Source organism: Mastigoproctus giganteus, chromosome 7 (assembly GCF_048544385.1).
Source record: "Mastigoproctus giganteus isolate SK-2022 chromosome 7, ASM4854438v1, whole genome shotgun sequence".
NCBI classification, from domain to species: Eukaryota; Metazoa; Arthropoda; class Arachnida; order Uropygi; family Thelyphonidae; genus Mastigoproctus; species Mastigoproctus giganteus.
Window position 1 is genome coordinate 27,398,889 of NC_143581.1, and position 14,001 is coordinate 27,412,889.

Sequence of the window (14,001 nt, forward strand, 5' to 3'; positions counted from 1 at the left end):
CATGGCATCCTGGCTTTTTACGTAATTTTTGTCCATAAACCCGAAAAAAAAAAAAAAAAAAAAAAAAATGAACATCACTTGCAAGGTAAATGAGACACAGAAATACAAATACACAGAAATAAAAAAAAATAAATAAAAACATGCTGTATCCGTTCCTGTTTCAGTGTTACCAACCTATTTATTCTCTAGACTTCAAAATTCCCTAGTATTCACCAATATTCCCTAAATCATAAGAGGGGCTATATCGTGGAACCGAGAGCTAACTTAGAGTTTTAAATGTTACATTCATTTTTCTCATGCTGAAATTAAGAATTGACTATTTTTAAACACCAGAAACATTTTTGGTGTTGACCAGTGTAATCTAAGGGTGTGAGGTTAGGTAATCATGGTGGTATACAAGGCCATTCCAACCAAACCATCAGTTATTGTACTCCACATTAAAAGTCAGATGCATCACAGGAAAAGTAGGGTGTGCACCATTTCTGTATAAATCATATCCTTTGCCAATTTTCAAGGGCTAAATATTCCAATAATTCCCACAAAATATCTTTCTAGAAAGCCTTGCTGATAAAAAAAAAAATAAGGTTGTGGTGTTCTTGGGGGCCAATAAGATTGTCCCCAAAGGCCCACCAAACATTAAAGGAAAACATATATTGATAATGAGTACTGGCAAATTGTATGTGGGTTTTCTTCAGCCGTGAAGGAAACCCACATTTTCGTGAGAGTTAAGAATTCTATTTCTTCTAAAATATGATTTACCAGTGACCTAAACATGGCTAATAAAATAAGGATCATGCGTGCATTGCAAAATGAACTACTGACAAATTTGTGTTTATTCATATCTTGTGGCAACAATTCTTGTACAGGCATACTGAGAAATGGACATACAATTTGTCTATTTCTCAGTATGGGTTTGCAATGACTGAAGTCACATTTCTGAATTTAATGTGTAAGAGTCTGGGTGCGAGGTTAGCCTAAGCAGACATTGCTCCTTAAAGCTCTTCAAACAGAGAAGTTTTTCCTGATTTATTTTCTGCTTTATTAGTTTAAATTGTCATATTAACTTATTTTCTAGAGTAGCTTTATATTCCTAGTTACGATACTTAGTTTAAAGTTTAACTTAGACAGAGATTTCGTAGATATTACTTAGTATCGGTAACGGTATCAAATCCACGTGTCACAAATTGAACGAGAGGTCTTTTAACCAAATTTAGTCGATTTATTAACCAATTGTTATATCAAATTATCTTCTATAAGTAGATTATAGACCTAGTCAGGATCCTTAGTTTATTCTAAATTGAGATAGCGAGATTTCGAAGCTAATCAATACTTACGAGTCCGTAGAAATACCGTTCGTGAATTCCCGCCATTTTTACACGATAGCATAAGCTTAGTGTAGTATACTGCATAATATAATATTTTCAATTAATCAGTAAATCTATTAATCTTGATAAACTTTATTGTCAATTAAATTGTATTTTTAACTCTATAAATATATATAACGACTTAATCGTAACGAATAATTAATACATAACTATAGTGGTACACGTGATACGGAAGTTGTATAAAGGGAGCACTAGATACCGAAAAAAAAAAATATATATATATATATATATATAACATAACTGTTTTGGGATATAACTTAAGGATTTAATTTTTGTTTTAAATTTTATTGAATTAAATTGGAATCATGACTCTGACCAGAGCAGCAAAGCAAAAGGCTCAAGCTAATGGGAGTGCTGTGGTTCAGGGGAGAACTGAGGGGGGCAGTTGCCCTCTGAATCACAGTCTATTAAAATGCACTGTTTGCTTGATGTTTGCGGAGCAGTCGGGTACGGGACATGATACTGCCAAGGGGGATGTCTTTGTGTGTGCACGATGTAAGGAGTGCAAGGAAATCAGGCGACAACTCAGCGTTGTTATGGGCCTTTATGAGACCTTGAAGGACAGGGTGGATGCCCTCGAAGGAAATAAATTGAGGGGCCCATCAAGCTCTCAGCTGCCCACATCAACGCCAGAGCTTGCACTTGGTCATCAGGCAACACAGTGGCAGCCCCCTAGGCAGAATGCGCTGGTCCCACAGGAACTAGTAGTTGTTGGTGACTCTATTGTCAGGGAAACGGGGAACATGCTTTGTAAAAAGGATAGGTGGAATAGGACCAGGGTATGTCTGCCAGGGGCAAAGGTTGATGACGTTGTAGAGCGGATATCATCTTTTAAGGGCACAAAAGGTGATATAGTTGTACACGTTGGCACTAATGATATTAAGAGTAGGGGACCGGCGGAATTACTTAGCAAGTACAGGTCACTGTTGAAAAAAAGCCGTGAATTAGGGTTGAACTTGAAAGTGTCTGCAATTCTGCCCAGACACGATAGGAGGGAGTATATGATGAGAGCCTTGTCGATCAATTCGGCCCTGGAGGGATTGTGCAAGGCTCAAGGGGTAGAATTTTTTTCAGCCTGGACTGTACTTGTTAACAGGAGAGATTGCTTCTACAGGGATGGGATACACTTAAATATAAAGGGTGCAAGAATTTTTGCTGATGCTGTCGAGGCAGTGTTAGGTGGGTCGGAAAACTGCTAGTTGGGGGGGATACAAGGACTAATAGATTAACAGTAGCCACTGGCAGAGGTGGAAGTGATTCTTGCACTGCTTCTATTCAAATGAGCAGAAGTCTGAAAAACAAGATGCAGGATATTTCAGAGACTGCTGGTAGTCATTGCGTTACAAGTAAACACATGGGTTGTGTTAGGGTAGCTAAGAATAGAAACAGGTGCATGTATACCTGCGTGTACGCCAATGCTAGGAGTTTGGTAAATAAATTTGATGAATTTGAGGTATTGCTCAAAACATCAAAGGCAGATATTGTTGGGATATCAGAGACGTGGTGTCACACAGATATAAGTAATGCGGAACTGGAATTTGGGGAATACAATGTATATAGAAAGTATAGACAGGACAGGAGGGGAGGAGGGGTTATGCTATTAATTAAGAAACACATAAAGTCAAAGGAAGTGAAGCCAGTTGACATCGATGGACAGGGCAGTGTCGAGTCAGTTTGGTGTGACATAAGCATAGGGAAATCAAAATTGAGAGTAGGAGTGTGCTATAGGCCTAATGACTCTGATGAGTATAATAATATATTGTACAGGGAAATAGAGTGGGCCAGTAAATCAGAGAGTCTTATAATGGGGGATTTTAATTTCCCTGATATTGACTGGAATTTGTGGGTTGGTCACTCGCACACTAGCAAGGCTTTTGTGGATTTATTGGATGATTGTTTTCTACATCAGCATGTTCGTGAGGCAACAAGAGGGAGCAATACTCTTGATCTGATTATCAGTAGTGATTCTTCATGCATTAAGAACCTGCAGATAAATGAACCACTAGGTGGCAGTGATCACAGTGTGTTGAAGTGGGATTTACTCAAGGAGGTAACTACCATCAGAGGGAAAGGGAAGGGTTTTTGTTTTCGTAAAGGCGACTATGATGGTCTGAGACAGTATTTAAATTCTATACAGTGGGTCCAACTGATGATGTTACCAACAGCAAACTCAAAATGGGAAGCATTCAAGGAACTAATCTTGGTGGCTACCAGGCTTTACATACCAACTAAGAAATATTGTTCAAGGTTTAGGCCTAAATGGTTGTCAGATGGACTAATGAGACATGTGGCAGAGAAGAAAAATGCATGGGATACATACAAATTAATGGGTGACATGGAAGCCTATGATAGATATAAGTTGGTCTGTAACCAAGTCACAAAGGAGATTAGGCAGGCAAAGGCAGACTACGAAAAATCCTTGGCAAAGGATGCAAAGAAAAACAGAAAGGAGTTCTTTACATACTTGAACTCGAGAAGGAAAGGGATGAATCAGATTGGTCCACTGGATATTGATGGTTCAACAGTTGAGGATCCTGCTCAGGTGGCTAACAATCTAAACGAGTATTTTGCATCTACATTCACGCATGAGGAGTTATTCAGGAAGGAGAATGAGGTAGGTAAAGTAAACATTGGCAGTGAGCTGGATGATTTTGTAATAACTGAGAGGAAAGTGGAGGAGAGATTGTTGAGTATAAACATAAAAAAGGCACCTGGGGTGGATGGGATCTATCCAGTTATATTAAAGGAGGCAGCAAAGGAAGTATGCAAACCCCTAGCCATAATTATGAGAGCTTCTTTGGACTCAGGGGAGGTACCCATAGACTGGAGATGTGCAAATGTAACCCCAATTCACAAAGGAGGATCAAAGGCTGACACAGGTAATTATAGACCTGTTAGTTTAACTTCTGTTCCAGGTAAATTAATGGAGGCACTGGTTAAAGAAGCACTGCAGGATCATCTAGACAAGAATTCAGTTATAGCTCAGACGCAGCATGGTTTTGTTAAGGGCAGGTCTTGCCTGACCAATTTGATTGGATACTATGATGTAGTCACAAAAGAACTGGATGCAGGGAATAACTTTGATATTATATATTTGGATCTTAGAAAGGCTTTTGATACTGTTGCACATGGAAGACTGCTGCACAAATTGGAGCAGTGTGGCATTGGAGGCAAATTGCTGCTATGAATAAGGGGATGGTTGAGTGGCAGAAGACAGAGAGTGGTAATCAATGGACACTGCTCAATGTGGACTAATGTTATTAGTGGAGTTCCTCAAGGTTCAGTGTTGGGTCCATTGTTGTTTTCGGTGTTTATGAATGATATTGATGATGGGATATCAAGTTTAATGTCTAAGTTTGCAGATGATACAAAGGTTGGCAGGGTCGTTAAGGACACTACTGACGCTATGCTGCTGCAACAGGATCTGGAAAGGTTGAACAGATGGGCTGAGAGGTGGCAAATGAAGTTTAACATTGACAAATGTAAAGTACTACATATGGGTAACAGTAACCCCAGAGCAATGTATCAACTCTGCAGTACTACACTGACAGTGGTGGAGAATGAAAAGGACCTGGGGGTAATTGTGCAGGCAGATATGAAGTTCTCTGAGCAGTGCAGACGAGCTGCAAGAGTAGCTCATGGTGTCTTGTCAATGATATACAGGAATTTTTCTAGCAGGGATAAGGAGGTGATTATTCCCTTGTATAAGGCAATGGTTAGGCCACATCTTGAGTACTGTATACAGGTCTGGAGGCCTCATTTCAAGAAGGATGTAGAGCTGCTGGAACGGGTACAGAGAAGGGCAACAAGATTAGTAAATGAAACAAAGGGTTGCTCTTACGAAGAAAGGCTTAAGTTTTGCAAATTACAGAGCCTGGAGACTAGGCACCGGCGAGGTGATCTGATAGAGGTGTATAAGGCTTTGAATGGTTTGAGCATGCTCAATGCCAATGGGATTCTTCATCTTTCTCAGAATAATCACCTCAGAGGGCATAAATTCAAATTGAGGAAGGACGGATGTCAGATAGATGTGCGGAAATTTGCCTTTGGCCAGCGGGTGGTTGGTTGGTGGAACCGACGACTTCCATCACTTGTTGTTGAAGTTGATAGCCTAAACAAATTTAAAGCTCAACTGGACAGGTATTTCGAACGAACGGAGGGGTGAAATGGGAGAGGGTTTTTTTTTTTTTTTTTGGCTGATGCTGAATAAGCTTGCTTTCTTGCATCATATGCCTCTACTAATGCTAATGCTAATGCTAAAATGATCATATTAATGAAATATGTAGTGTTGCTAGTAATATTTGTGTTATATGCATTTATATACTAATGGTTAAAGTGGCCATAATATGCATTTGCATATGCACATACATATAATCCTATGTTTAGTGATAATCAATAATGAAATTTGGAAATAATTTGATTATACTTACTGAAAATTAACTTTATCCACTTGAAATTTTGTTTCAAATATTCCTGATGTTAGAACTCGACACCGTAGTATATCCTGTAGTTATTTTTGAAAATACAAAGAGTTAAATTATAATAAAATGGTTTACTAAATTTCTGATATAATAAGTTTAAATGCAGAGTGAACACATAACACATAATATATGTAATCAACATGAAAAACAACTTCGGTAGTTGCTAATGCATACCAAAGAAGAATTTTTTAAACAAAGCATATTCTTATCTTCAAAAATAAAATAATTTTTTCTTATACATTTTATATAAATTAAAGTATATTAAATGTTGAAAAGCTTTTTAAAATTTCCATAAGAATTTCACGAAGATATAATTTACAATGAAATCTCATATTATAAACGCACACTAAACTCTTTTAATTTAAAAATTGTCTTGTTTTACTTAGTAGAGATACTAAGTAAAATAAGATAAAACAAGAAAGGCACCTTACCCTAAAAATAAATTTTAAGGCTTTTAAGGCTTCTTGTTTTGCAAAAGATATTTTGGCCTGGAAATTGAAGAAGCACCTCTGAACATACCAATATATGTTATTAATTAACAAAAAGATTAAGCTAGACATAATGAAATGTATAAATGATAATTAAAAATTAAAATTCTGAGATAAAAGATGGGGAAAAATAGCTAATTCATCATCTAGGAACTGGACTGGGTGATATACGAAATAAATTATGTATGACAATTAAAACTATTTTAAAATTAGGATTGTGTGAAACAGAATGAAAATTACTGCAAGTTTTAAAAATTTGTAGTAATATAATTTTACTTTTATAATATAAATATAACATTCTCCAGAACACTAGTAATAATACACAGCTGAAATCTTGAGTTAGGTATAAGATGTATATAAATAGGTTTTCACTTAAAGTTTAATTAAAGCATTCATTTTCAGAGCATAAAAAGTGTGAATTATTCACAAATATGCAATTAAAACAGTATAATAGTGGTAAGACTATTATATTGCCTGTTCTCTATGATAGACAGTATAATAGTCTTACCACTCATACATCATTTGTAAGCAGTATGGGTTGGAATGTTTCAGACAGAAGAATTCTTTAAGGACTTTTGCAATGCAACTGTAGTAAAAACATTGATTTTGTGAATGATAGAATCTATCAATTATATTAAAAGAAGCAGTAGAAGAGGTAAGCAGGCGTTACCTCTTTAGGCATAATTATGAGAGTAATTATTTGATTTGATTTGGATTTTATTGGCGCATTAGCAACTAAGGCTATAATGCGCCAAGACCAGGTTCCTATAGACTGGCCATGTGTAAATATCTCTCCTATTCACAAAGGGGGTCAAAGAGTGAAGCATATATAATATTAATCATAATTACAGAGCTGTAAGCTGGTCATCTGCTCCAGGAAAAATAATAGAGTTAGTGGTTAAAGAAGCATTGCAGGATCATTTTGACAAGAATAGAATTATATGGAAATCATAGTATACATTTGTTAAAGGGGAGGAATCCTGTCCAACAGACCTGATTAGCTACTATGATGCAGTAACAAAGGAACTGGATGAAAAAAGTAGATGCATATGAACAAAATGCAGTAGATGCATTTGATTGGATACTATGACGCAGTCACAAAAGAACTGGATGCAGGGAATAGCTTTGATATTATATACTTGGATCTTAGAAAGGCTTTTGATACTGTTGCACATGGAAGACTGCTACACAAATTGGAGCAGTGTGACATTGGAGGCAAATTGCTGCTATGGATAAAGGGGTGGTTGAGGGGGAGAAGACAGAGAGTGGTAATCAATGGACACTGCTCATCGTGGACTAATGTTATTAGTGGAGTCCCTCAGGGCTCAGTGTTGGGTCCATTATTGTTTTCTGTATTTATAAATGATATTGATGATGGTATATCAAGCTTAATGTCCAAGTTTGCAGACGATACAAAGGTTGGCAGAGTTGTCAAGGACACTACTGACACTATGCTGCTGCAACAGGATCTGGAAAGGTTGAGCAGATGGGCTGAGAAGTGGCAAATGAAGTTTAATATTGACAAATGTAAAGTACTACACATGGGAAACAGCAACCCCAGAGCAACGTATCAACTCTGTGGTACTACACTGACAGTGGTAGAGAATGAAAGGGACTTGGGGGTGGTTGTGCAGGCAGATATGAAGTTCTCTGAGCAGTGCAGACGGGCTGCAAGAGTAGCTCATGGAGTATTGTCAATGATATACAGGAATTTTTCCAGCAGGGATAAGGAGGTGATTATTCCCTTGTATAAGGCAATGGTCAGGCCACACCTAGAGTACTGTATACAGGTCTGGAGGCCTCATTTCAAGAAGGATGTAGAGCTGCTGGAACGAGTACAGAGAAGGGCAACAAGATTAGTGAATGGAACAAAGGGATGCTCTTACGAAGAAAGGCTTAAGTTTTGCAAATTACAGTGTCTGGAGACTAGGCACCAGCGAGGTGATCTGATAGAGGTGTATAAAGCCTTGAATGGTTTGAGCATGCTCAATGCTGATGGGATTCTTCCACTAGCTCAGAATAATCACCTGAGAGGGCATAAATTCAAATTGAGGAAAGACAGATGTAGGATAGACGTGCGGAAATTTACCTTTAGCCAGCGGGTGGTTGGTTGGTGGAACCGACTTCCATCACTTGTTGTTGAAGTTGATAGCCTAAACAAATTTAAAGCTCAACTGGACAGGTATTTCGAACGAACGGAGGGGTGAAATGGGAGTGGGTTTTTTTTTTTTTTTTTTTGGCTGATGCTGAATAAGCTTGCTTTCTTGCATCAAATGCCTCTACTAATGCTAATGCTAACACAAAAATTGACACCATATACTTACATTTCAGTAAAGCTTCTTACACTTTTCCACATGAAAGACAGCTGTATAAGGAGCAGTGTGGCATTAAGGGAAAGTTACTGCTATGGATAAAGGGATGGTTGAGTGACAGAAGACAGTTATAAATGGGCACTCCTGTTATTGGACTAATGTTATTAGTGGAATCACTCAGGTTCAGTACTGGACCCTGATTGTTTCCAATATTCATTAATGATACTGATGAAGGCCTACCAGGTTAATGTCTGAGTTTGTAGATGATATGCAGGTTGGCAAGGTGGTTAATGACAGTAATCAGGGTATGATACTGCAACAAGATCTAGAAAAATTAGGCAGATGGGCTAAAAAGTGGTAATTGAAGTTTAACTTTATGACAAATGTAAAGTACTGAACATGGGAACCAGTCCCACATTAACACACCAATTGTGTGGTATCACATTCAAAGTAGTTGAGAATGGAAAAGACTTGTTAGTAATTGTGCAGCCAGATATGAAGTTCTCTGAACACTGCTGACAGGCTGCCAGGGCAGCTCATGGGTGTTGTGGCTATAGTATGCCTACAGCTTATGAGGTTTGGTCAATGATATACAGGAATTTTGCCAGCAGGAATAAGGAGGCTATTATCCCATTGTATAAGAAAATGGTTGGGCTGCATCTTGGGTACTGCACACAGATCTGGAAGCCTCATTTTAAGAAGGATGTGGATATCTTGTAATGAATGCAGGGAGGAGTAAACAGATTAGTCAAGGTCACAAAAGGGTACCCTTACTATGAAAGACTTCAGTTCTGCAAATTGGAGTGTTTGGAAACTAGGCACCAATGAGAAGACCTGATTGAAGTGAGTGTCTAAGGCTTTAAATTAAGCAAACTAAATGCTGATGGCATCTTTACTCTTTCTTGGACAACATTCATTGAAAAACTATGGTTGCAGAACAGATGTGAGAAATTTTCTTTCAGCTAGAGGGTAATTGAGCGTTGGAACAAACTACTGTTGGAACAAAAAACCCCAAATTAAAAAATAAAAAAAACAGACTTACTCAGTGAATCTAATTAAAGACATTATGTGACAGATTTTTAGCAATTTTCATGAAATTAGGAGTCGAAGCTGATAATTGACAGTGAATGTCTGCTGAAGTGTCAAGTCTGTTTCTCTTGTTTAATTTTATGTCACAATATTTGACCATAAGAAATGAATTTGAAAGGTCATGCAGACCCATAACATATTCTAGTCCTTGTCTCTCCACTCCGACTTTTGTGTTCAGTTCACCCATAATAACTATATCTCCACCTGTGATGTTCTCTTCGAGCTTGTCCTCAAACTCCAGCTTCTCCATTTCTTTGCAACCGGTTTGCAGTGCATAACATTATACTATCTTCAATGTAGTGAGGCATGGAAATACATCAAGATATGTAAGTCTGCTGGTATGGATGAGATAAATGGAGAGATGCTGAAGGCTACAGGCAAGGTAGGGATAGCATGGACATACAGACTGTTCTGTAAGATCTGGGATGTGAGCCAGGTGCCAAAGGACTGGAAAGAAGGTTTGATCATCCCGTTTGTCAAGAAGGGAAACATGAAAAAGTGTTGCAATTATAGAGGCATCACATTGACATCCACATGTGAGTAAGCTGTATGAGACTGTTAGAGTGGAAGATAATATGAATGATTGAAAATAGAATGGTTGAGGAACAGTATGGATTTAGGCCTGGCAGATCGATGGTGGATCTAATTTTCTGCATCAGGCAACTGATGGAAAAAAATAAAGAATTATGGATGGCATTTTTGGATATAAAGAAAGTATTTGATGCCATAAAGAGAGAGCAAGTGTGGGAGGTTTTGAGAAACTTGGGGATAGAGGAACATCTTGTGGAGAGAATTGAGAATATATGCACCAATACAGTGAGCAAAGTAAGAACAGTGATGAATGATGTGCAATGTAGAGTAGTGGAACAACTTGGACAGGACCAGATGAAAGTCATGCTCTTTGCAGATGACCTCTGCATATGGGGAGAGAGAAAGGAACAAGTGCAACGACAAGTTGATATATGGGCTAGTATGGCAAATAAATTTGGACTAATTTTCAATCAGGAGAAGAGTGAAGTAATGGTTCTAAAGAGGAGTGGCGAGCTTGATGGATACATTACAATGGAAGGGAAAGAGCTAAAAATGGTTAACAACTTCAAATATCTAGGAAGCACCATTAAAAAGACTGAAGTGGTAGACGAAGAAATAAGTAGAAGGATATAAGTGAGCAGGAATTTCTATAGGCAGACAAGAGATCTGATCTGGAACAGGAACATACCACTGAAGTGTAAGAAGGCTATATATCAAGGCCTATTATGTACCAATTCTGACGTATGTATCTGAAACTTGGACTATGCGGAAAAAGGATGAAAGCAGAATTCAGGGGGGCAGAAATGAGATTTGTGAGGAGCATAGCCGGAAAGACAAAATCAGGAATGATGTGGTTGAATCAGGTTGAAAAACTCCAGGAAAGGATTGAAAGGTCCTGTTTGAAATGGTTCAGACATATAAAGAGGACAAACGAGAGGCATTTGCTAAGAAGAATGTTTGATTTACAATTAAGGGACAAAAGACCAAGGGGGAGACCAAGAATGAGATGGCAACACATGATAAAGACCAATGTCATTAAGAGAGGAGGAAACTGGAGTGAAATCAACGACGGAGAGAAGTACAAGAACAGAGCATGGTGGCGAGGCTTTATACATTGACCTGTGGAATAGCGGAACGATGACAGATGATGATGAATATTTGACAAACCCACATTCACATAATAAGTGTCACAAATGGTAAAAGTTTATGAACTGCTATGTCTGCTATATTAGGGAAAGAGTCTAACAAACTAGCCAAGAATGAAGACAGTGGAACACTAAAAAACTTTTCTTGGAGTGATATGCCACAAGAGACATCAATTAGTTCTTCTTTTGTGGATACGACAGAGGAGCTTTGGTTTTTCAAGAAAGGGTGTGCTATCCACCATGGGTTTGTTATCCATCTGTAAATTTCAATGTCTGTATTGGTAGGAAAATATTCTTCAAGTGATCGACATCTATGTGGTCAATTATTTCTTTCTGTAAGTCTGACTCTGTGGTGATATTTTTTTTCAACAAGACGTAGTAAAAAGTATCGAAGATATCATATTGTCCTGCTCCATCTCTCTTTCTCCAAAGAATAATTTTACCTTTGAATGCAGAGATTTTATCAATAGCCATGAAAAGTGTCGTGTTTTTATCCTCAAGTAATAGATTTAGTGTGTTCAGTTTGTCAAACATATTGGCAAGGTATGCAAACCCCTTGTAAATTATAATCACTAGACATAAAGTCAATGAATTTCTGCAGTTTATCTCGAGTTGTTTTTCTTGTAGCTTCGGCTTTACAATCCATAAGAAACATAACAATTTCAGAGCATAATTCAGAGAATCTCATCAAAGCTTTACCGTGACTCAGATAATGTGCTTCAGTTTAAAAAAGTAAGCAGCCATAGTCACTATCCATTTCATCACAAATCTGCCAGAAAAGCCTTTTATTTAAACCACTGGATTTCACATAATTGACCATTTCTATTAGTGTCTTAAAATATCTTTCAGTTTTGCAAGAATGTTTTTCAGAGCTAAATTTCCCTGTGGAGTACACAGTGACTACTTGAATGGGAAGGGTGTGCTACTGCCTTGATTCTCATAACAACACCTGAAATGGGACCCTGCATAGCCTTGACACTGTCAGTACAGAAGCCAACACCTTTTCCAGTTGAATTCATGAGCGCAAAAAAAAAAGCTGTCAATTTTTTCAAAAATATCACTTCCTGTTGTAGTGGTTTCAAATCGTCACAGATAAAAATGACTTTGCACAGCTCACCATTACATAAGTATCAAAGAAATATTAACAGCACAGCTAGGCTACTGACATCAGTGCTCTCATCAAGTTGCAAGGTAAAATAAGGTGACAACTTAAGTCTATGAATGAGTTCGTTGAGAAGATTGGCTGAGCAAAATAAAATTCTTATTTTACAGTGTCATTAGACAGCGACACCTATTTTATTTTTGCTGATTCATTGAGTCCAAATATTGTCTCACACATGTCAACAGTTCACGGCATTATCAAATTTTCATCAATAGTGTGAGCCTCTCCTTGACAAGCAATGCGAAATCTCACTTTCAGTGAGGCTTTTAATAATTCTTTTTACAACTCACAAATATAGATTTCACCAACAATCTTTTTTATATAATACTTCTTTTTCTCTTTGAAATAAGTGACAGACTTACTGTTTAAATCTCAATAATTTCTTTCAAAATGTCTCATCAACAGAGAGGGTTTCATACAGCTATTGCTGAGTTCCTGTTCATATAGTACACACAGAAGGATTTGATTCTTCTTATCACCACCACAATAATAGAAGCCATATTTCAAATATTCATTTTGATAATATTGTCATTTTTTTTTTTTTGGTTCTTATCTGGAGCTGATTGGCTTGTAAATAGACTTGGTGAATGGTCATGATTATACTTGCACTTGGTCTGTCATACTGAGGTGTAGAATCTAACTTTCTCTTTGTTCCTCTTACTAAAAATTTATTCATGATTGGACAGTGTAAAATAGAAATTAAAAAGTTATGCAGAAAAACCACCACATTGTTCCAGCACAAACTCAAAACACAGTGTTTCTAGGACTCATATCTACCATACATTCATATTTCTAAGAGTGGAAAAGAGCTAAAAATTGGCTGTATATTCACTCTGATACATTCAGTATTCAGTTGCCTAGCAATTTTTGTAAACAACAGGACTCATCAGTGAATAATTACTGTAAACACTTAGTTTCTTCCCTCAGCTGGAGTTGCAATAAAAAAGGATTTCAGTGGAACACTAATTACAAACAGATACCTCTGAAGGGGAATATGGATACCATTCATCAAGTGCAGTACATTAGTAACAAAGTAAATTTTTGCAAACAACAGCACGATATACTTTCGTCAACTATAAGTTACACTTAAGATAGCGAAAACTGCTAAGGGCTAAACTAGACAAAAATATACATGAGATTTACAGAGAAATCTCATGAGAGAATGTGACTTCACTTTAGCACTATGATTATTATTAGCTTTTTAGGAGCATTAGCAACTAAGGCCATATTGCTCCGGGGATATGCGGTGGTCATTCCCTGACCTTTCTGCATCCTCCGTATTTGGTGGTCACGGGCTCGAACCCCGGTCTAATCAAGAAGCGTGTGCTACGCACTGCTGCTCCTGCCCACCTGACTACGGAGGTGCCAGCACTATGATAGGTTGGGCAGTTTGGTTTTGATTTAGTCT

The 14,001-nt window shown here is 37.6% G+C and overlaps 1 protein-coding gene across 2 annotated transcripts in view; it reads right to left on the reverse strand.

Moving 5' to 3' along the window:
• Positions 1 to 14,001, reverse strand: part of LOC150082751 (guanine nucleotide-binding protein G(s) subunit alpha-like) — a 200,567-nt gene that overhangs the window by 55,746 nt on the left and 130,820 nt on the right. For both annotated transcript variants that reach the window (XM_090376807.1, XM_090376806.1), the window contains exon 7: positions 5,816 to 5,889. In XM_090376807.1, coding sequence (XP_090232933.1) covers positions 5,816 to 5,889 — 74 coding nt within the window. The remainder of the gene's footprint in view (positions 1 to 5,815; positions 5,890 to 14,001) is intronic.